Here is a 25,232-nt window from a genome sequence, read left to right on the forward strand (position 1 = left end):
TGGATTGTACTTGTGATGTGTGCATGAACTAGTCACCCTATGTAGAAGTGATGTATGCTTGAGCCAATCATTGTGTGAACTCTGGATTGTGATATGACCTCTATGTGAATTTGTGTGTTTGTACACTTATAATTGATATTCATTGATGTGGAATTAAGTTATTGACACTTCATGGCAATTTGGTATCTTTCTATTATAATTGGACTAAGTTGACAATATAAGCTTTATTAACGGTCATGAATTAAAAGAGAGATCATAAATCTCACACAAGAGAATAGGATGAATTCTTTATTATTGGTGTACAAACTATGAAGCCTTTGATTCCCAGAAAGGGGTACGTAGTCATGATCATCACGAATGCATCCTCAAATTTTAGGTGTGGGTCTAGGGATAATCCTAACATTGGGATCTCCTCACTTTCTAGTGTAACAATTTGAGAGGTGGCATGGAGTCGTTGCCACAATGATGGTCGGAGAGGTTATGAAGTTGGCACTTCTAGATTAGTTGGAAGATGCTCAATTGTTTAAGTTGGTTGTTGAAAAAAAATAGTAGTAATCAAGGGGCACTTTTTACACTATTGTGATAAGACGTGTATTGTTCCTCCCAAAACTTACAATGATGCACTAAACCATTCATGAAATTTCAAGGAACTAGATCAAATAAAATTTTGTTAAATGAGGAAGAAGAAGATTTCAACTCAATAATGATTCCAGTCCAGCAAAAAATAAATGTTTACAGATGTTGCAGCTTGGTTTTACTCCTATGAAGAAAGACAATAAAATAGTATGGCAATTAAAGTGCATGAGATAAGGGCATTCCAATGCCAAACTTCCTTTGGAGAATAGACTAGCCTATGAAGTAATAGTCACAATTTGAAAAGTGCATTTTTAACATCAAATATCATAGTCATGTCGGTGTAAAACTTGTTAGCAATCAACACGTTTATATTCTACATGGATGAAATTTCCACTAGGGGTTATTATAATAATAGACAAATGTGGAAAGAAAGAAAAAAGCGGATCAACTACCAATTAGGAAGACCAAAGCGACTAATTAATGGTGTGTTGCAAATCTTTTCAGCATTTTGCTTGCAATTGTCCTTCCATTAGCACAAAACATTTGTGTATGCATTACTACCTAGGAGACAATGATGAATTCATTTTGAAGCACTAGGCTGCTATGATGTGATTGAATCATCGTTACATGACTTGGACTTGGCCGGACTCAACATGGCTGATTTTTGACTTGGATTTGGACTTGGTAAATAGAAAAACCATAAAATATAAAGACTTTTTAAGAATTTAAAGCTTTTACTATTCACCCTTCAATAAATCAACTTTAAAAATGTAATAAAATTATGAATTAGAAGTTACTTTGATCACATACACAAGATACATCAATCAAATGAGAACAAAAGCAGATTTGAGTTGAAGGAAACAACATTTTTAAATATATAAATATTTTCAAGTGTTTTAGGTGTGTTAAAAGGAGCCTGTATCACATAACCCAACAACACTAGCTCAATATGGGGTCCTGCACTTGTATCTTATATAATTTTGCAATGCTATTACAACCGTAGGAATACAAGTTAGGATGGGGATTGACTTGATAATCAAAAGTATAAATTTACCTGAATTGATTGGGAAATAACTGGGGAAAAGTGGATAGAACAATTTTTTTTACATTTTTCATTTGGTATGGCTCAAAATGATTTTTTTTTTTAATTTTTGCTTTTGAAAACTAGAGCATGGGTTGGAGGGTGGCAATCTCTAGTGGGTTTAAGGAGCAATGCCCTTCGTAGGGGCTTAGGAGTAGTGCTCATAGTAGGGTCAAGGGACAACACCTTTTGTGGAGGTATTGGGGTAGTGCTGCTAGTGGGGTCAAGGTTTAGTGCCACAAGTAGGGTCAAGGGGCAATGCCCATTGTGTGGTCCTTGTTGTGATATAGGGTAGGTTTTGAGGTGTAGAGTATCTACCACAAGCCCAAATTAAGGCCTTTAAGGCTACACAAACCTTCATGGTGTATGCCATTTTTCATTATTTAATTGCTTTTGACCAAGTTCAAGGAATTTATATGCCGCACATACATCAGTTTTAGTTTTTGCGTATTCTAGATAACATATTCTAGCCTACCTTTATCCACATTATCCCAACTTATCATGTAGAATATATAAATGACATCATATTACAAAAGCATGTCATAATATTTCTTATTAGTAGTGTCTATGGAATTTCTCCTTCATTTTATGAAATTTATAATCTATAGTATAATATATAGTTGTGTACCATTGAGGAAGCTGACTAAGATTGTTTACAAGGTATATATGCACACTATTGTGTGCTATTGGAAGTTGAGTTAGGGTTTTTTTTTTGAAAAAAAGCATCGCCAATAGAAAGTTAGGACTGAGATTGCATGATGGGACTCACTAGGTACTTTGGTTTTGAGCCTACTGGCCTTAGCTAGGGTAATCCGCCCCATGTCTTGCTAAGTTTGGACGAGTCCAAGCGAGTTTCGTGACTCCAAATTAAATAGATACCTCAACACCTTTATTTTGACATGAATAAAGGAGGCTCCAAACATGCATCTTAGAAGATAATGATTGTAGGAAGAAGTGGATATGTATCGTAAAGAAGCAACACAAGTGCTAGAGTTGATTGATGTTGGTAGGTGATTCAAGTCAATTGACATAACAAAAGTTGATGTAGTGGTGAAAAGAGCACACAATGTATGATGCAAGGTTTCAAATTTATACCAAATGGCGAGTTCACTAATGTGGTGGGACATTTGATTTCAATATAAACAAAGGAGCTGCAAGTTGTCTATAAAAAGAAGGATGAGTTGATTGAGAAGCCACAAGGTCACTAATCGATTTGCACTAGATAGGGTTCGAAGTTGATCAATGTAGGAGTGGTTTTTGAGTTGATTGGTGCACTTCAATCACATGTGATAGTTGACAACATGTATAGTTTAAGCATGATCATTGCATGGTTGATGCAAATGGATCCAAAAGAAATAGTTAAACATTCTAAAATAGATTAATGATAAAACCATTACTATTTTGATTGCTAATTATATGAAGCTATGTTTTTAGTTTTTAATGTTGTGGGAAGAGGTGCAAACTCAAGAAATTATGGTAGTATATTGTATTAAAATAATATTGTAATATTAGTTTATAATGGTCAATTAAGTTAGGATAGACTTGTTGTCATCTTCTTTTTTTGGTTGTCAATCTTATCCTTTATGGATAAATTGATTGTATCTCTTATTTAAGGAGGTTTTTTCTCCTTTGTTAATATCAAATATCTTGGCAATCATTCTCTGTGTTTTTTATTTTTTGTAATATGTATTAGAGCTCAGGTTTTAAAAATTATTGGGATCAGTGAACGTGTGGATTCCTTGGATTGTTTGAATGAAAGATATAGGGAGGGTCATGCCAAAGGAAGTTGTACAAATTTGTACAAGGGTTTTTGGCAATTTTTAAAAATAAATTTGTGGATCTATTTTTTGTAATTTTCTAGTGGTCTTTTTTACAAAATTTGTGGTTTTTTTATGACCAAAAATGTGTAGGTTTTCTCTATGAAAATTGCGATGGTTTTTTGGTTGAATTGCACCATTTTTTGGTCTGTAAAATTGCGCTTGGGTTGTTTCTGACCATGCATTTTTTTTTCAACAAATCATGCTTGCATCCATCTAGCAATCATCGGTCAACAAAGAAATGCGCGAGAGATCAACGGTGGAAGGTATTTCCGGATCGGATTGGCCTTCCATAAGTTCAAATCCCGCAAGCAACATTGATAAGATCTTTTTTTTTGTTCTATTTGAGAGTATCTATTTACCTGAATTTCAGGTGCTCGCATTTCTACTTCCCAACAATCAACTCATATTGCACTATTATTCTCCTCCAAAAGTCGCATGACTAGTTTTTCTGGGTGTGGTTACAGTTTTTTGTATATTTTGGGCATTTTTTTCTATTTTTGGCTGCAATTCTACCTTCTTGTTTTTGCAATGGATTTTTTAGGAGTTTTTTTGGTGACATTCATTAATAAATCATGGGTTTTCTTGCCATTTTAGGGCCATGCAAAAGTGTTTTTTGAGCTTCTTATAGTTATTTGAATTTATGTTTTGCTGATTTTTTCATTAAAATCGAGGGTCCTTTGTACGTTGTGACAATATTATTTTTCTTGTGGCTAGGGCAGGGGGATTGTAGGTGTCTTGACATTTTTTAATAAAAACCTATTAGGGGTTTCAGACCCTTCGTGGGTTGCTTCATTTTTTGATAGTTTTTGTACAAAATCGTGGCTATAGTGATGGTTGGGGTTTGACCTATACATCTAACAAGCAACAAGTTTCTTCATTTTCCATAATTTTGAAATTGCAAGAGGTATTCATGTTGGAAGGCACCCAAAGGTTCACTAGCAAAAATTATAATACTTGAAGACAACGAATGCTCACAATTTTTGATTACATGTGCCTTGACAAGATTGTCCTTAGAATAGACACTTGGCCAATAGTTGTGAGTAATGACCAAGACAAATTCGATGAGGTGAAGCTGTTATGCTCATGAAATTATAGGTAATAGATGAGATGCTTTTAGAGATTCCATAAGGCAAATCTTTTGTGGAGATTTGGAAACACTTGTGCAATTCGCACGAGATGTCAAAACAATATAGGGCCTTCTTCTTGAAGAATATGTAATTTTCCATAATGATGGACAAGAAGATGTCTTTGCAAGATCATTTGATGAAGATCAAAGACATTTGTGATCAATTAGTTGTTGTTGGCCGCATGATGAAGAAGAATACATGGTGGTTATAACATTGAAAAGCTTACCATGGTCCTATGAGAATTTCATAGAAACTCTCAACATCACATCTACTAGTGTTGACCTGAAGTTTGATGATTTGTGCAACAAACACTTGTAGTAGGACACATGGAAAAGCAGTTTGGCAGTAGCAATGACAAGTGGCCATAGAAGAAAGGTCAAACGATGGAATGAAGATATTGCAAGGAATTTGAAGACTATCACATGTCATTGTTGTGGTAAACTTGGTCACATGAAGAAGCACTGCAGAAAGAGGTTGTCTTATTAGAAATCTAACTAGGGATGGTCTTCATCAAAGGATCATGTCGTAGAACATTTTGAGCAGGAGTCAACCTTTTATGCTTTTATGGCCAAACTCCAAGTCTTCTATGTGGTACATTGATTTTGGAGCATCTAGACATTTTACGCACAGGAAGGATTGGTTCACTGAGCATATATTAGTGATTATGATTTTTCCCTTCTTAGCCTTTACAAACTAGGGCTATAAACTTTGTATCCATATGATGTGTATAATAATTTCCTAGGGTGTATTCAGCCCCAAATAGGATTCCATAAGCTAAACCATAATATCTATTGTATATAATGCCTCATTCCAAATTTACCCTAGATTTTGCCCTAGAATCACAATTGCAACAAGTTAGGGTGAGGGTTAGCGTTTTTATCAAGTAAAATATCTTCTTTAAACAATATGGGCTTGGATTTAGATTGTGCAACCATAGCCAAGAATACATTTACATATATTTCCAACTATTGGGGTTAGATAATAACAAATCATAATCTCAAAATCAACACATATAATACCTATATTACTTCTTACTATTTTCAAACATATTAGGCTATGGGGTAGAAACATGTTAGGTTCACCTGAAACCATCCTGTACTAAGCCCAAGAGTGGACACTCACCCTCTTGGCCTTGGTGGCAAGCAACATGGACATCCACTCGAGGTGGCCTACCTAGTGGGGTGCTTGTACTTGCTTTCCTTATCCATGCCTCATTCCCTAAGGTCAATAGCCATCATGGTGGAGTTGGAAAGGAGCTCATAATGGGGTTTTCTTGATTGTCCTATCTAAAGCCCAAGAGAAGAACTTTGGCCCTCTTGGCCCTAGGGGTAGGCAACATGGACATCCCTAGGGTGGCCTACCTAGATGGCAACCTCATAATTCTCCTCTTCCTTAAACCTCCTTCCTTCCATTCATGATGGGGGTTTACAAATAGATTTTAGACATATGCATTTTATATCTAATCATTTATATATATGTAAAAGATAATTGATTGACAAATAATGTAAAGACAATATTATAACCACAAGAGCAATTGTTAGATTATTAAATGCTTATCATAATAGTTCTGAAATAACCAGGAGTCTGTTGGTTCCTTATGCCTGATTTGGATATTATCTTATTTTTTTATTACTGTATTTGCTTTTGATCTGATTGCTATCTTCTCCACCGATTGTGAGAATTGCTTCTATTCGCTTGTCCTTCCATGCTGCTCTCCTTTGAGTCCCGGTTGGCAATATATACCCCTCAATCGGTCTTGGAGGGTCGCCTCTTTTCATAACAATGTCCTCCTCCTAAAAAGTGATGCCTCTTTATTTTGCGACCGTGGCATCTTATTTCATTCAGTCGCTGCCTTGTCACTCTCACACGTGCCCTTTCATAGTGTAATGAATCACTTAAGGGTTAAAGCGATGCCTACGTTTATTCTTCCTTAGACAATGACTTATTTCCTTGTTACCTAAGTTAGATTAGGAAATCGTGAAGTCTTTGAAAGACAATTTCCCTTGATTATTGATTGTTAGCAAGGTGAGGGCATGATGATTTTCTTCAACTTGATCACGTGTCTCTTCTTCTTACATGGCCCTTAACAATCTCCTGTTTAGGGGTTTGTTAAGTTTACAAATTTGCTTGAATGCAGGGGTCAATTTAGACACACAGTCTTGCGAAGCTTTAGGAAATATTTTATTCTCTTGTTGAACGCCAAAGTCCTTATTGGCCGATCTCCAACCTTAGGAAAAGTCGTGAAGTCTTAATAAGATGATTTTTTTGAATTCCTCCTTGGATGATGCTATTAAGGTGGGGGCATGATAGTTCGTGCTTCCCAAAATTGTTTATCCTCAAGCAATGCCAATTTTATTCAAATCTTTTCAATGTGAGGGTCCCCAAACTAACCTTTGGAGATATGTATTCCTTAGATTCTCCATGGAATGTACTTATCTTCTACTGCATAACTTTGATATTAACTCAACTTGCAGATGTAAACCAAGATATGTTTTTGTCTTTACTTCAAGGTGGGGTGCCTCAATAATTGTCAACAATGTGAACAATAGTTGAGAATTTGCAAGGCCCGTGACTCAAGATAATTTTTTTCCCTTGTCTTGTGATAGCGTAGTTTGAAAACAATTCAGGGATGATCAATTGAAAATTCAATCTCTGCATTTACCAGGATTCTACTTTGATTTATTTTCTTGAGGCAAGGTAAGAAGAGGAAATTGTCAAATATTAAGATGAGGATTTGAAGCATGGCACACATCTATGGTCTTAGATGCTCTTGCCTAGAAAGATTCAGAGTCGTTTTTAGGTCTCATCTTCTTTGTTTCACAATCTTGCCTTACTTGTAGTAGGGATTATGTTGAGTTGTCATTTGTTTGCTTGTGCACTCATTTTACTGGGTTGAAAATCCCAAAGTTCATCACCCAGTTACATTATTTTGCAAACTACATTTTTGTTTACACCTGGGATAAGTATGAGTCTTTGAATTGGCCTTTGTTTTTTAGGTTCAATTTTTCTTTCCCAAGAGGTTTTATGAAGAGGGTTTGATTAATTATCCGCAACTCACCAAGGTCGAGACCTATCTGCTTTGTAATAGTCATTCCTTGAACGTTTATGGATTGTTTATCTCTTGTATAAGAACTATTTGGTGTATTATTGCATAGAACAACTTGACCCCATGCAAGGGATATGAATCACCTAGTAGTGTCATCTATCACGTGCACCTCACCTTTCATAGATGGGCTGTTTTTTTTTGGGTACACTATCATAATTGGGGAGATGTATCTAGTTTCTCTAGGATCTTTAAATTCCATGTCAATATCTGGGACATGACTAGATCACCCTCTTGTGACATCATTATTGACTTTTAGCATTAAGCTTTGGGATTGATAAAGTCCATTAAGAATTGTTGTAATATGATTAAAGGAATGAGAAATTCTTTGTTGATCCAAACCTTTAGTAGTGAAGGCTACCATAATTGTGTTCACTAGGTTTTGAGAATCTGATTTGTGAAGGTTGTTACAATGAGCTCCTTATTCAGATTAAACTAATCAAAGGATGTAGTTCAATCAATGCCTTTCATGTAAAAGTTCATACAATTTCAAATGCTCAGGACCTATGTGCTTATATACAGTACGGTGTATGAATGTTTTACTTGAGATTGATGTCATTGGGTGCATCATAGGCCTTGTTGTAATGAAATTGACCCTTGGAGATATGAACAACATGTCTACATACGTGGCATATCTTGTAAACTTCTTAGGACTAAGTTTTGATTTGTCAATTTGATATATCATTGACAAGATGATAGTCAATTACTGTTGTTCATAATATCTGCAGACTGAGTATGACTTAGCAGTCAAAACATATGACAGATTTATGTTATGATTTTTCGTTAATTCCTCAAAAGAGAGTTAACCTGTTTAGTCATATGTCAATTTTATCATATTGAGTTCAATAATTCAATGATATATGTCTGAATGGCATTTAGCATAAAGTAATCATGGTTTAAACATGCTGAAACACATTCGCTATGAAGCAAATACGTAAAGCATAAGTACATACACATAGGGTATGAATCATAAGGTGTAAAATATGAACTATACACATGAATACAAATAAGGCATGAATCATATGCATGAATGTAGTTAAGGTGTAAAACATGAAGTATACACACAAATCTATGTAAGGCATAAATCATTCTCATGAATACACTTGAATACATGTAAGCCATAAAGCATGAAGTATACGTAAGGCACAAATCATACATATTAATACACGTAATGAAGTATACATTTAAGGCACGAAGCATACACATGAATACATGTAGCGCATAAAGCATGGGCTATGAACACTTAATGCATGAAGCATACACGGGAATACACTTAGTTCATAAAGCATGAAGTTTGTATACACTTAGGGCATGAAGCACACATGTGAATACACTCAAGGCATGAAGCATATATGTGAATACATGTAGCTTATAAAGTATAAAGTATAAAGTATACACATGAATACACTTAAGGCATAGAGTATACATGTGAATACACTTAAGGCATGAAGCATACATGTGAATACACTTAGCATGAAGCATATACGTGAATACACATAGCGCATAAAGCATAAAGTATACACATGAATACACTTAAGGCATGAAGCATACATGTAAGGCATGAAGCACAAATACATGTAAGGCATGAAGCGGTATGCAAGGCATGAAGTAATACATGTAAATACACATAAGACATGAAGTGTATACGTAAGGCGTGAAGTATAAATACACATAGGGCATGAAGTCATATAAAAAACACGCTAGACATAAAGCATAAATTTGAAAGGTACACACATATAGATGTGCAATGTTGGCCTATTTGATTTTGATTCACTTAAGAAAGGATTGAGTAGATAACCCTAATTGTATTTTGATTCAATTAAGTAGGTTTATCCTGTAGGTTGGTAGGATTAAGGCTTTGATACCAATTGTAATGTCCCCTTCCAAATTTATCATAAATTTAGCCCTAGAATCACAATTGCAACAAGTTAGGGTGAGGGTTAGCTCTTTTATCAAGTAAAATATCTTCTTTAAACAATATGGGTTTGGATTTAGATCTTGCAACCATAGCCAATAATACATATACATATATTTCCAACTATTAGGGCTAGATAATAACATATCATAATCTTTAAATCAACACATACAATACCTATATTACTTCTTACCATTCAAACACATTACGGTATGGGGGAAGAAACATGTTAGGTCCACCTGAAGCCATCCCGCACTAAGCCTAAGAGAAAACACTCACCCTCTTGGCCTCGGTGGCAAGCAACATGGACATCCACTTGGGGTGGCCTACCTAGTGGGGTGCTTGTACCCGCTTTCCCTATCCATGCCTCATTCCCTAAGGTCAATAGTCATCATGGTGGAATTGGAAAGGAGCTCGTAATGGGGGTTTCTTGATTGTACTATCTGTAATATCCCAGCTATTTTTTTTTGTTTTTTAGGCCAATAATAATCATCCACAAACAGATAACCCATTAAGGTTAGAAAGCATAAACTGAAAACTTGCTGGAAAATGCAACCCTTCCACTTTCTGATCACCAAGTGTCCAATGTGGGAAGGTGAGAGCATACGGTGTTGAGGGGATCGTTAGCTTCAAATAACTGGAAACAATACAATGCTTGGGCGGCAAGCCAGCCCCTTCCGCTTATCCAACGGGAATGCAAGAAACTTGGCGGTGAACCAGCCAAGAGAAACATACAAAGGCACAAATCACTCAACTGCGATATTTCAGCGGGAGGACTGAAATTGCAAAATAAACTCAACTCAACCGCTTATGCTGCGGGAGGACCATTACACTCAGACATCACTCGACCACTTATGCAGTGGGAGGACTGAATTACAATTTACTTGAAAATAGGCGGCAAGCCAGCCTCTTCCACTTTTCAGCGGGGTGAGAGTTACAAGTCATAATTGGTTAGTAGTACTACTACTTAACCTTACAATAATCAAGATAATGTGAGAAGAGAGTAATGCTGAATATCCAAATAAGAACATGAAATTTCTGCTAACATCAAAATCTGCAGGCTAGAATTGCAAAATCAGCAGCCTATGAATTCACTAAAACTCTCATAACTCTCTCATTACTCACCCAATTCACCCAAAATCTGTTCTAAACAATTGCTATACCCACTACAATGAAAACAAACCCAAGGAAACCCATCGAAACACCCATATTTATTTTGCACACTTCCCAATGCATTCACAAAACCCAACGCCTAACCTGGGAAGTTCGATTTTCAAAATAAAAATCCACACTCAAAATAAGATGCTAAAAACTTACAATATGCATCGCCAGTGGTAGGAAGGAAGGATGAGCCGATACCTAGAATGATGGAATCGCCTGGCCAAGTGGTGTGAGCAAAATACACTTTCAACAGTCCCGCGACCAGCAACCAGAAAACACTCCAATCTCAAGTAAAACACTCCACAATCTGCAACTCACTCACCAACAGCACTGGGAATACATGGGCACAACTAGGTACTATTTTGCAAGTACAAAACTGAGACTTAGCTAGGAAGCCACACTTCGAAGCCTAGATTTTCAATCGCCAATTCGGCAGCATAACGATGCAAATTCATTTTTCACCAAATGAGAGGCCAAGCACCTGTATTTATAGATTTTTCCCTCTGAAATCCAAATGCAAATGGCGCCCAAAACCATTGAAATTCAATTTCATTTCATTTCATAGCCTCCCCTAGACATGGCGTTAATTTTTCCAAATTCCCTAGGCAAAGTTCGAACTTTTTCCTAGGTGACAACTTTGCGATATAAAATAATAAAAACATGAAATATTTCATCTTTCTCAACGCCACCTTTTTTAATGCCATTGACTTAGGAAAATAACAATATTGCTGGCAGATATATATTTTTCCTAAGTTGCCCCATAACACAATTAATCAGTAATAAAAATAATTAAATATCAAACCTTAGGATAAGGAATTAATATTTAATTAAATAACTTATAACTCCAATACTGATTTATACCAAAATCAAGGATGAAGCTGTGCGATGAAGACCACTGAACTGTGCTAAGTCAGGACCCTGTTCAAGACTGCTAAAAAAAGAAATGCTCAACACAGCCACTTACTAAAAATAGTAAGTCAAGAAATACTGCTCCGAAAAACATAATCTTCACACCCAGAGAAAGAGCTTGGAAAGCTCAGTAGAACCACATCAACCAAACAGCCAAACCCTAACTTACTAAAAATAGTAAGTTCTGACTTCACCAAAGAATCAAATGCATGTTATGCCACCTTGGAGTTCATGGAAAACCCAGAAGGAAACCATAAGCAGAACTGAAGAATTCCCTTCTGACAAACCCTAAAAAGCTCATGCAGAACTCCACAAAGGTCGGAAACCCTAATTCTCTCTTCCAAATAGCCTACGGGTCTCCGGAATAGGCCAACGGACCACTGAACTAATCACTGCGGAGAAGGGGACATTACACTATCTAAGCCCAAGGGCAGAACTTTGGCCCTCTTAGCCCTAGGGGCAAGCAACACGGACATCCCTAGGGTGGCTTACTTAGATGGCAACCTCATTATCCCCCTCTTTCTTACACCTCCTTCCATTCATGATGGGGTTTACAAACAAATTTAAGACATATGCTTTTTATATCTAATCATTTATGTATATGTAAAAGATAATTGATTGACAAATAATGTAAGACAATATTGATACCACAAGAGCAATTGTTATATTATTTAATGCTTATAATAATAGTTCTGAAATAACGAGGAGTCTGCTGCTTCCTTATGCCCGATCTGGATATTGTCTTATTGTTTTATTACTGTATTTGCTTCTGATCTGATTGCTATCTTCTCCATTGATTGTGAGATTTGCTTCTATTCACTTGTCCTTCCATGCTGCTCTCCTTTGAGTCCTAGTTGGCAATATATACCCCGCAATCGGTCTTGGAGGGTCACCTCTTTTCATAGCCATGTCCTCCTTCTGAAAAGTGGTTCCTCTGTATTTTGTGACCGTGGCCTCTTCTCTCATTTAGTCGCTGCCTTGTCACACTCACACATGCCCTTTCATAGTGTAATGAATCACTTAAGGGTTAAAGCGATGCCTACGTTTATTCTTCCTTAGACAATGACTTATTTCCTTGTTACCTGAGTTAGATTAGGAAATCGTGAAGTCTTTGAAAGACGATTTCCTTTGATTCTTGACTATTATCAAGGCGAGAGCATGACGATTTTCTTCAACTTGATCACGTGTCTCTTCTTCTTACGTGGCCCTTGACAATCACTTGTTTAGGGGTTTGTTAAGTTTATAAATTTGCATGAATGTGGGGGTGATTTAGACACACAGTCTTGCAAAGGTTTAGGAAATATTTTATTCTCTTGGTGAACGCCGAAGTCTTTACTGGCCGATCTCCAGCCTTAGGAAAAGTCGTGAAGTCTTAATAAGATGATTTTTTTGAATTCCTCCTTGGACGATGCTTTTAAGGCGGGGGCATGACATTGTGCAATTCAATTGTTCAATTGAGCTAAGAAGAAAGCTAGTAACATTGAATGACAGTCCCCTTGCCATGGTAAATTTGGTAAAAATTTCCTTACTAGTAAACTCTGTTGTATTTTATGTGCACCATTAGGACCTACTTGATTGGATCATCAACCCTGTGGTATATTTTAGTATTTCAAGATGGTTCCACTTTAAGAATTTGTATTTCTTATAGCATTTAGAATCTAGATTGAGAGTCACCTGCCATAGCCAGTCAATTGTCTATAGTAAAATTATAATGTCAAGAGTAAGTCATAGGAAACCACCATGAGAGTTAATGATGAATGTCCAATTGCCCAGCAGTTCAAACTTCAAAACAGATATGCAACCAAAAGGGTATGAAGGCTATTTAGTCACAAGTACTTTTCCAAAAGATTTTTAATTATTTTAGAGATTTTTTTCATGAATGAAATACTAGTTTAATTAATTCAAGGCTTATTATATACTATGCAGGGAAGATTATATCCTTAGAAGAGGTGTGATGGAAGATGAAATAGATGTTACCTTATAAGGGGCACACTAAGGGTAGGTAGATGATCACGTGGGCTGTGACACAACAACACAAGTGGTTCTGTTTGTGTATCCATGGTGGCTCACACTATTTAAAGATAGCCATGATTGTGTGTGGTGTTTTCATAATTGTTAGAGAATTGGCTAACCTACCAAGCTAAACTTCATGCCTCTACACCCTTTGTGACCACAATAATTATTTGAGATAGGGCCTTTGCTTTGTGGGACTTTTAAAGGGAGAAGTTGATGGTATATTGTGATTGGCACAAAATTTATAACTAATGGGCTTAAGTTGAAGGTTTGAAAGATTATTCTGTCTACGACACTGCCAATTTCATTAATAGGAATATTTTTGCAAGATTTGGTTGTTCCATAAACATCATAAGTCACAGTGGCATTTAGAGTTGCTACAAGAAAGGATTAAATGTCACAAATCCAAGCCTGATATCCTCAACCAAATTGGCAAGCACAGGCAACCGAATACTTTTTGGTGACCATCTTTCCTAAAGTATCTATTGCAAATGCAACCATCTCATCAGTTGAAAATATTATTCATGTAGAATCCAATGAAGCTAAAATTAAATCTTATTCTTTTTCTCACTATCAGGAGAGTATTCAATTTCAGTGTCAAAGTTTAAAGAGTTTTTTGTTGTTGAGATTCAAATGATAATTTATGAAGATATTCAATGCATGTTAAGATTGATCCTGGATGTATTGTTTTTGTTGTATCTGTTATTATTGCTGAAATTATCAAGATAATATTGTTTGCCACATTCTACCTAAGCTTCAAGGTTGAATCCTTACCATTACTTATCAAGGATTGCTGTGAAAAGACCTTACCTATCACCTTGTAGGTATACTGCCTATCATACATGTCCTTCAACTCTTGTTTATAACTTTCAACCAGGGTAAGGGCTTATTTATTGTGATTTTACTTGATAAAGGAATGTCTTCTATATGATCTTTTGTGAATTGTAAAGGTAATCTCCTTTTTTATTTATTTGTCAAAGACTGACATTGATGAATAGCAAATGAATGTGGATATTTTTTTCTCCATTTTCATTGTCTTGAAACCCTGATTTTGAGTGGCTCATTGGTTGGCATTTTCCAGATTGCAGAAAATCTCACTTTTAAGAAATTCAGAGTACAGTTTTTCCAGTGGCATACAGCTTAATAAATTAATTTTAAAGATGTATCTGCACTTAAGAATGAAAGAAAGAGTTCGTATTGCTGTAGGCTATGAAATAAAAAAAATTGGTATTTGTGATTTAGGAAATGTGAAAGAAATACTGAGACAGATGCTAATAATATAATTGATTAACATGAATTTATGTTCTAGTACATGAGAAATGTTAACATGAGTCTTAACTTTACAATGACAAAAACTGAGCAGATTTTGGAGTTAATAAGAGATGGGGAAAAAACAGTAGCTGAGTTGATGGACTTGGGAATACAGCTTTTGGGAAGGTAATGCATTTCAAATTTAGATTGTTACAAAAAAATGCTATAAAATTGTTCAAAAATATGTTGCCTTGAATTTTCCTTTTCTTTTTGAGATCTTTGTTCTCATGGTTGATGTCATATCTAACTAGAGAAAGCATCTGTCTGTTTGCAATAAACATACTGTTTGGAAGTTGGAAGAGGAAGAATTATAGAAAGGGGGGAAAAACTGGCGATTTTAAATTACATATTTAATCAGTATACAAGGTGTCATTTAAAAAACAATTGATTTTCCTCCTCACAACACATCTCATGTCAACACTTTATTGTTGTGATACACCACTTACAAAGAAGGAACCCCTGTGTAGAGATAACAAATTAGTTAAGTGGTTACACCAATGTTATAATTCTTTTCAATCAATCACCAAGTAAGTTTTCAATATTAGAATGTCAAAGCAATTTGAGGTACAATGATAGACACTGTTGTTGCAATCAGAAAAATGAATTAATAAACTCAGATTTTGTTGTTGAAATTATCATACTGCTGTCATAAGTTTTCGTTACAACAGAGCTGGAAATATTCGTGTATCTGACCTTGTATTGCTGAGTTGGTGACCAGTATTGTTATGTCTTCAAGGCTGTGGTTTCTTACACACCTTTAATAAATATTCCTTCAGCTGGGCAACTGTAATGTCCTCTTTTTAAGCATCAGCTATTTCTAGAGGCTAGCCTATGACTTTGGTCCCCGTAGGTTAACATGGTGATTAGGGGACCCTTTTGAGAGTGTTCTATGGCTCTTTAGCTGACTTTTTGGTGCTTATTTCAGTATTCTTCAGTTCAGTGTCCTAGTTTATTTGTGATGTGCGTTCTGGAGATCATTCTGGACACTTTGATTTACACTTACTATTTTTAGTAAGTCACTTGGATGTTTTGCCCATACTTACTATTTATAGTAAGTCACCAGGGCGGTCAATTGGCATCATACCTATATCTGGAAAGTGGATGGATTATTCCCATGAGTTGATATTGACAATTATCAGGGGTTTAATGATTTAAGTTAAATTATTGAAGTGAAATCAAGTTTAACTTTAATAATATTAATTATATTAAGTGACCTTATGATATGATGACATAAAGAGGGTTAAAGTGATTTTTAAGTCGTTTTCATAAAGTGACTTTATTTTGGCACCTAGGTAGTTATAAGGTTTTAAATAATTTAATAAAGCATTTTATGGAGATAGGTGCCAATACTGGGAGATATAAAGTGAATATAAAATTACTTCATGAAGTGACTTTATTTATATTAAAATTATATAAGGGGGCACTTTATTATTATTCCCATTTGCAAGTAAATATGAATATTAAAAGAGAGGGAAATGGTTTTCCGGAAGATTCCTTGGAGAATTATAAAAAGGGTCATTTGGAGCTCATTTGATATACTTGGCTTATTTTATTCTTCTCTGAGAAGTTTGAGAACTTTGACTTTCATTTACAAGAAATCTGAGGAGGAAAACCCTTGGAGTTTCTGGGTGGTTTGGACAGAAACCCAGTCCCATCTTGGTGTGGATTCATCTAGGATTCACCATTGTGCTTCATTATCGGATTGTTAGAGGTTTCAACTGAAAATTTCCGTGGAGGATTTGACAGGCAAGTTCTTTTGAAATTTGTAAAGTTTTGAAGATTTCCTAAATGTTGAAGGCTTGCTACAGTGACATGAATGGTGTTGCTACAGTAAGATTTATGAGTTGTTTTCAAACCTCTGGAAGATAGTAAGATTGTTGGAGACTCGCTTCATTTGGCACTTACCTAGTGAGGTTTGTGAAGAGTCTTTGGGGTTAATTCTAGCCAACCCTGTGCCACTTGTGCCCAGATTGCTGTTGGTGGAAGTTCTGAGCATATTTCAGACCCATGGATAGTGATTTCAGATATTTGGAATGAAGGGTATTTGATCAGAGCATTCTAGAAGTGTTGGGTTTGGTGTGTGAAGGCTTAATGACCTGAATTGCTGCTTTGGAGACTTTGCAAATTAACCTTGGAAGACTGATTTAGCAAGTTTATGACTTTCTTACTTTCCATAACTGCTGCATCAGGTCTGAATGGATTTAATAATTTTCTTTTTTCCAGGTATTCTTTTATATTGTTGATTGTCTATAATCTCTTACAAGTATCAATGAATGAATGAGAATACTTTCTTCCAAGAGCTTTGTAATCAATATATTGCATGAGCAATTGAATCAAATAATGAAATCAGAAATTTGCATCAGTAAGGAAGCATATTTACAATATCAAATGATTTCATAGTTGATACAGTAGTGTTCCATCAAATTTAATGTTGTTGTTTAATTCTTTTGAAGTACTCTTTAATGGTGCATGAAATCTGAAACAAATCAATTAACCAAACTATTCACATTCGCATTCAAGACTTGCAAACAACTTAAAAATATCCAGATCAGGGTGGGGATATTTCAGCAACTAAATATCGTAGGAAAAAATCCTTGTCCAATACTGAAATCTACATACTGCTGGTTCAGAGCTGAGTATGCTCTATAAATCCCCTTTAACATCTGCAACTACTATGTTCAACCTTGCAAACAAATGGAATATCTTGCATTATGGAGCGGTAGATTTCTAGAAACCCAAACACCCTTCAAACATGAAGAGACTCATCCCAAACAATCCTCATACCTCCTCTTGCTTGTATGGCTAGCAAGGTCAATGGTAATAAGAAGAATTTTTTCCTTTAAAAACCTCCTCTATTCCTTTAGCACTCCACGCCGCGTTCACCTTGCACATACACAACCATGATATGCAACATAGAAGTGGCCAGCAAGTACGAACCAAGAATCTTACCCAAAAACTACAGCCAGGTATGAGGAAATTTAAACTCCTTCAAATTATTTATATTCTTGGAATGCTATCTAGAATCTAAATACTCAACACCAAACTCCACAAATCTCATAACCAAACACTGCAGAATCAAATGGCACAAACGTTCAGCACAATGATGAACTCCGTATGAATCCACTCAATCAACTAGGTGGGTTTTCATCCATGAAACTGATGGCCAAAGAGTTTTTGTCATTTGGTTGAAGAATGAACTTGGTTCAATCACCCAAATAATCAAGGGTTTGATAAAATATTCAAAGTGAGCTTTCTCTTCTCAAAATCCCCTTCTATAAGCACTTGTTGGACTAATAAAATATTATTATATGTGTCCTCTTAGTTTCCCTCCAAAAAGTGACTTTAGACTTCTTTTAATAATTAAATATAAGTTGTCTTTTAATTTTTTACTTTTTGAACAACATGACGTTTAACTATTTAATTATTTTCCACACATATGTCCAAAGTTAGTAAAAATATTAAAATGGACCAAATATGTTGTTTGACCCTGCCAAAATATTCCTCAACTCATGATTAAACTTATAAAATTTGGTGCTTTCCAAAAATAGCAAACTTCTCCAAGAAGTGTGGAGAGCTCCTAGAATGTCAAAATTGCATATAGAAAGTACCATTGGACCCATCTTGATTTTTTGAACTTGTTGCCATTGTCAGAATTCTTTTCTGCCAAAGGGTGTTCTCCAAGAATTTTGGTACTTCCCAAGAATGTTGGAATGGAGTGAAAAGGGACATTACACAAAGCCCGACATTGAGCAATTTTTTTCTTCTTGAGTAGGTTTGCATGCAAAAGGGGATAAAACTTCAAAATGCATGGTGAATTGGACTTAAAGCAAACAATGGTGTTCTTGTTTTCCTAATGAGGTTCTTTATTGTAGACAATAAACTTTTATGCGTGAATAAGTTTTTGGACATGATAGAGAGTGCATTCTATGAAACCAAATTGATGTGTTGAGATGATGATCACTTCTTCCTTCTATTAATGATACTTGGTAATAGAATTTTTTGTTATTGGGTTTTACATCATCACTCTTATAGATAAATCTTTAGTTCTTTTTCATTCTATAGAGGTTTCCTTAACAAAGACTTTGTGGGCCAAGATGTATGCCCCTTCTTGTCAATAGACCAACAATCCTTTGTTGTCAATTGGGTGTACCAAGAGAATTCTTTCATGCTTTCACCAATTTTAATATACAATTTATATTTTATTTTCACTTGTAATAATGCCTCTCCCACCTTTTAGCTTGTTTTGATTAAGAAGTCTTATAAGAAACTTAATCTATCCAAGATGGTTTGAAGTTAGGGCCGTTCAACAAGATGTCCTCTATAGAATTGCCTATTCTTTCTATTTTTAGAATATCACCATCCATCATGTCTATTTCTAGCATCTCTTTTTGGTAACCTTAAAGCTAGTCTATTATGTTGGTCATATGCTTAGGCCATATCCAACTCAAACGATTGTGCCTGTTTATGATCTTCTTAATGAGTAAAGAAAAATGTTAATTCTGATTATAATTCTTGTTCAAGTCAAGCTATACAAATGAAACATAGGAGAGTAGTGATGCTTATTTCTGCACATGGTGCTTTTTGCTGGGGTTTTGCAGGCGTCAAGTTCTTCCTTCTGTTGTTCATCTTTTGGAAACAGTTCAGGTATGGGGCATTTTCTAAATGCTTGTATAGCTTGTATATTATATTTTCATTGTAGTAGAAATTTATTTATCATAACTTGTTTACTGTTTCTATTCTCTTGAAAGTATGCTGTGATTGTTGAACCAAGAATGTAGCATTTAGGCATGTTGTATCAAATTGGATCTTCTTGTCTAATAGTTCTCAGTGTTATATTTGGTACTATTGGTCATAAAATTAGAATATAACACCTTACTAGGATTAGAAATGTAATAGATCATATATTAAACTGCAAATGGAAATTAGAAAAGCATTAGAAATAAAACCAAAACAGGAAATGTTTTTATTCAAATAGAGTCCATGTCCATATACCTTTAATAAGCTAATGTGTTTCAAGAATCATTTTACTGATAACATACTCTCTATTTCTCTCTTTATACTGTCCTAGAGTAGGCATTATATCATCTAACTCAGAACTGGCAATGTCAATGAGCAGATGTAGATGAGTTGATAATTCTAGTGAAATTTCAAATCCTTTGTAGACTCCCTTGTAGTTTAGATGGAGAAAGATTTATAATAAAGGTGCAATGACTCTGTCATGATTCATGATGGTAAATTCCTGAATTTAAGGCCTATTATGCCCATTTGTGACATCAAATGTAGTATACCGTGCCCTCTGTGCTTGTCATTGTGATTATTTCACTTGGATTTAATTATGGCAAATAATTGGTTCCTTTTTGAAAACTTAGGCGAAACTGATACTACTTAGTGCTTTCTTACTGCACCTTTTCCTATTGCTTGGGAAAGGGTTCTGTACTTTTCATGCAATTGACTTTTAGTTTTAGGTCCTTGTGGATTTCTTTTTTTTTCCACTGGATTTGTTCCCAATACATTGTTCTAACAATTATTTCTTACGAATTGCTCTCCAATAATGTTGAAGCTTCTTATATACGTAGGTGCAAAAGATGCTACAGGAAAACTATACACAGAAGAAGATAATCCATGCAAGCTGCTACAGCAAAAACATATACGCAACAAGATAATCCACGCAAACTCAAGAATCTGGTTGAGATTAGGGGAGGGAAGGAAGACATATGTTGCAAAATGACTGATAAAACCTATGATTTTCTTCTCAATTTAATAGAGTGACTGTGAACTTATCTGGTAGGTCTAAACTTGAGACAGATTCCAAAGATTCTAAATTTGTTTAGAAGTTTTTTCAAACTCAGGTTTAATTCCTCAAATAAGGTGTTACAGGACTAGTTTTTCATATATAAACAAACTTTCCCATATGGATACCACTTAGATCAAGTTTGATGGCAATTTTGTTATTCTGCATGCAACTTTAATGTCTAAAACTGAAGGGAATATCAGGAAAGCAAATTTCCAAATATAAATAAAATCACATAAGAGGCACTCATTATAAAGTCACATAGTAGAAAAAAATATGTTACTAATCCATGCTGCAGTCTTAAGACATTGAAAATTGGCAAGTACATCTTGATAGGCAAGAAGCTTAGGTGAAAAGTTATCTCCAAAGGTGAGAAATACTTACATCCTAAAGAAGTTGTATCTTAAGAGAAAAGTCCATGATAATTGTAATGTATTGTGTCAGAGGCAATAACCATTATCAGAACTTTATTTATAATCAAGAATTTTCCCAAATTTGATTGCATCTAATGCACGTGATTCATTATATGGAGACCTCTACTCAGAGTCGCAAGGAGAGGAGAAAAAAAAAATCTGCCTCAACAATTTAAATGAAAAGAAGTTTTGAAGGAAATGCAATATCACTATGGAAGTAAACTCGAGCTTGTTTTGTGACTGTCGGTGAATTGCAAGACTATTGAAAAAAATATTTGATTCAGTTAGAAGGTTCACCTGTGAAGTCACCTTTACATATAGAAATGCTAAAGGTTGAGATCAAAGTTGATGGGATCCTCATCTCCCATACCTTTGAAAACAGCAGTTTGGTTCTTGGTGCTTACACTACTGCTAACTTATCCAGTGACCTTCCACAATGTTAGCTACTCCAAGGTCAGCTGAAGTTTATCCTCACTCTCGTCTTCTGAAGATTTATTATTTCCTTCCTAGCATCTGGGACTCTCAATAACTTAAAGTCATCAGGCTCAAAGCTACTTATTCTTTCTTGGGAATGCTGTTTGCTTATCAAGGATTATTACTTTTCAATGCTTATTTGATCAGATCCTTCTAATTTAGAAGCTTAGGAAATTCAATGATATTGATGCACTGTGGCATCATCACCTCCATCAAATTTTACTTCAATTCATTGTGATCACTCTAATATCCCCACCATATCTTCAATCTTGGTTGCCTAACCTATGCCACACTACTCTTGATGTGCTTGAGATGCTTGACCTGCTTGATTAGCTTGACTCCTCATGGTGCTTGAGGTGTTTGACCTTTTGTATTTGCTGCTATAGCTTCCAGGGATGGCATATTGTTCTGTTTTTAATCTATTTTGTTTATAATATATCTATGATAGTTTCATTAAACTGTAGTCTAGACTGGTTGTTTTCAAATGTTATGCCCAATATAATTTGAAGTCTGTTATTTGTAGGTGGAAGGAACATTTCCAGATGGCACTAAATTAGTGACAATTCACAATCCCATCACAAATGAAGATGGAAATCTTGAACTCGCACTGTATGGCTCATTCCTTCCAGGTTAGATATGGGGAATTCTTCATTTCCAATCATCTGTTTTATCTTTTCTCTAACTCACTTGAATTGACAAGGTGAATTTTTCCTGTTTTGATATTTTGTATAAAAAATTAGAGCTGTAATGGCAGTTATACTTGAATGCTGTGATATTTGGAGAGTGGAGAGAATTATATTTCAAGTTGATATTTTTTATTTGTGATTATATTGCAGCTTGTGCTACTATGCATTTTAGCTGTATTGACTACCCATTTATTGGATAGCATGTTGTTGTGTTTGTAGTCATTTTTTGTGTTTTTAGATATATTTGTTTACTATAGTCTTCCCTTTGTAGTGTTCTATTCTTGTGCATGGGAAAAATTTGTCTGATTCTTAATCTGTCATATTTTTAGTTTTATTTATTACTAAAGTATTGTGCAACGATTTCTTTTTGATTTAGGTACAGAAGAATTGCCACTATTCAGAATCCCATTTGCAAGGTCCCAATAATATGGCCCCTATAACCTCCGCCCACTTTAGCTTCCCTTATGATGTAGTGGTTCAAGCCGGGGATTCAAACTTCTGACCATTACTCATGTCTTTCAAAAACTTAACCAGCTTGTGCAAAGGATTTATCAAGAAATGTGAAAATAACTATTGTCGAGGAACTTAAACATGATAACTTGGACTAGCTGCTAGAGATACGAATCATTTTGTAATTGATGAATAGTAAGGAACGTAAGTCATATATTGACCCCAAAAAATACATTTTCAATTCAAGATTCAAGAACAAAGAGATGCTTATATAGACAAAGGGAGAGTCAATCAATTAAAAACTTTATATGATTGTTTTCTTATGGCCTCAAAACCTTGATAACTACAAAGGAACTATACTTACTAAACTTTCCAGTGATAGACATGAATTTCAATCTTGTGTAAACACTCTATGACTCATTACCCATTAAGCAACTCCATGAGACTAGAGTGTGAATCGATGTCATGTCCCCTTCTAGGACATAGGCCGATAAAAGACCCTTACCCTATTTTTAATTTTTCCATAGGCTAGTGGGATGTTGTAAAAGGAAAAACTATTTAATAATTTAATTTAAATCGTCCACAAGGTGATATTATGTTTATTTAAAAAGGGGATGAATTAAATTCAAATTATTAAAAGATGAGGTCTAAAGTGTTCTAAAAAAGAGACTTTAATTATGTTTGGAGGGAAAAAGGTGAAAAAAAGAAAATAATATTAAGATCTCTGAAAAATCTATAAGAGAGGGGTTTAGGGTATGAGGAAGGCGTCCATTTTGAAAAACAAATTTCTTGTTCCAAGATTGAACAATGCTCACCTTCTCTCTTGTGGACAGAAGCCCTTGAGTTTTGGATTGAGGATGAAAACCCTCGAGTTCCTTTTGGGTGATTTAATACAGAGATCACATTTGAGCTAAGTGTATTGTAGTTTTGGTTAATGTCTGCATATGATTTTGATTAAAGTTGTTGTAAAGGAGTTAGTATTGAAGTTGTTACAATTCTGCTACAATATATGGTTGCTATTGTGTGAAATTTCTATGGTTTATTGATGGACAAGTCAATCTATTCTAGGAGGGCAATCTAATGAAGACCACAACAACTCTTGCTGCTGATCAGAATAAGGATGTGGACATCATAAAGGAAAATAAATTTGATATTTATTACTAGCTGGAGTTATATTTTTATTGCTACCACAACAGTCCATAGTGTAGGCATTTTGGGAGGTTGATTGAGCAGTTGAAGTGGGCTATCAACCAACTGCTGGTCACAAAATGCTGTGCTCATATTTGGCCATTTATGCCCACTTCAGACCTGCAGACTGTTATCAGGCAATGCGTCCTCAATATCTGGCCATACATGCTCTTGTTGGCCATTTTCCTTCAAACCATACAGATTTTCAGTTATTGGGATAGCCGCTTTCCTTGGCTGGGATGTGAGGCTATCAGAGATAACTGTCGTTACAGAAGTTTATTAATAATTGAGTATAGTTTTGAAGTTTTATATCAGGTGCTCCATTCTCAATCAAGCCTTGCTACATATTTCGGGTATTATTATATTTGTGTATTTTGCACTTTTCTTTCCAACTATTTGACAACATGCATTTTTCCGGATTGTTGGACAATTGTTTGTTATAATTCCTAGAATTAAAATAGAAGAGTTCTTCATTGCTTATCATTCATATTGTAAAATCTGTGCAGTTTACCATTTTATTTCCTTGGAATGTAAGTTTGGATGGCAATGTCACTAAGACATGTGTGATGTTGCCTTCTCGAGTGTAAGTCACGAGTGACCCTTGGCCTAATTTTTTGTAATTTTCCCATAGGCTACTGGGATGGTTAAAAGAGAAAATTAATTAAATAGTTCAATAAGTTTGTCAAAATGAAAAATTAAAAGACAACTTATATTTAATTATTTTAAAAGGCATTGTAAGTGTTAATTTAATTATTGCTAGGTTCTTGGTATAAAAAGGTGATGAAAACGATGCGTAAATTATAATTTATAACTTCAATGGAAAATAACCTAAAAAGAAATAAGAAATATATTTTTTCTTCAAAATAAAGTTAAAATTATGAGGACTGTTTTTGAAAAACATTCTGCATGCATTTTGAAACAATTTATTTTGCAAGTACAAATGTGTGTTATGCTTTTTCCAAGGATGAAATTTTTTAAAGCTTCAAGAATGAAAACTGTCCTAGATGTAATCTCATTCAAGGATTGACAAATGGTACAATTTTTTCTTGGTTTCCGTGCTTCATTTTTGAGAGCGAGTTGTTCAGTGTTTGCTCTCATTTATTCTTGATTTGATGTGATGTTTTTTTGGATCTTATGGAGCATATTATATTATTATTGTAAGTTTTTAGCGTTGGTGATTCTGTTATCTAATGTTGTTGTGGAGTTTTCATTGC

At 35.0% G+C, this 25,232-nt stretch overlaps 1 protein-coding gene across 1 annotated transcript in view; it reads left to right on the forward strand.

Annotated features, from left to right (window-relative positions):
- LOC131061660 (urease) overlaps positions 1-25,232 on the forward strand; it is a 190,177-nt gene that overhangs the window by 19,131 nt on the left and 145,814 nt on the right. Inside the window, exons 2-4 of the mRNA XM_057995465.2 lie at positions 15,069-15,142; positions 19,615-19,660; positions 22,218-22,323. Coding sequence (XP_057851448.2) covers positions 15,069-15,142; positions 19,615-19,660; positions 22,218-22,323 — 226 coding nt within the window. The remainder of the gene's footprint in view (positions 1-15,068; positions 15,143-19,614; positions 19,661-22,217; positions 22,324-25,232) is intronic.

Source organism: Cryptomeria japonica, chromosome 7, assembly GCF_030272615.1.
Source record: "Cryptomeria japonica chromosome 7, Sugi_1.0, whole genome shotgun sequence".
Classification (NCBI taxonomy): domain Eukaryota; kingdom Viridiplantae; phylum Streptophyta; class Pinopsida; order Cupressales; family Cupressaceae; genus Cryptomeria; species Cryptomeria japonica.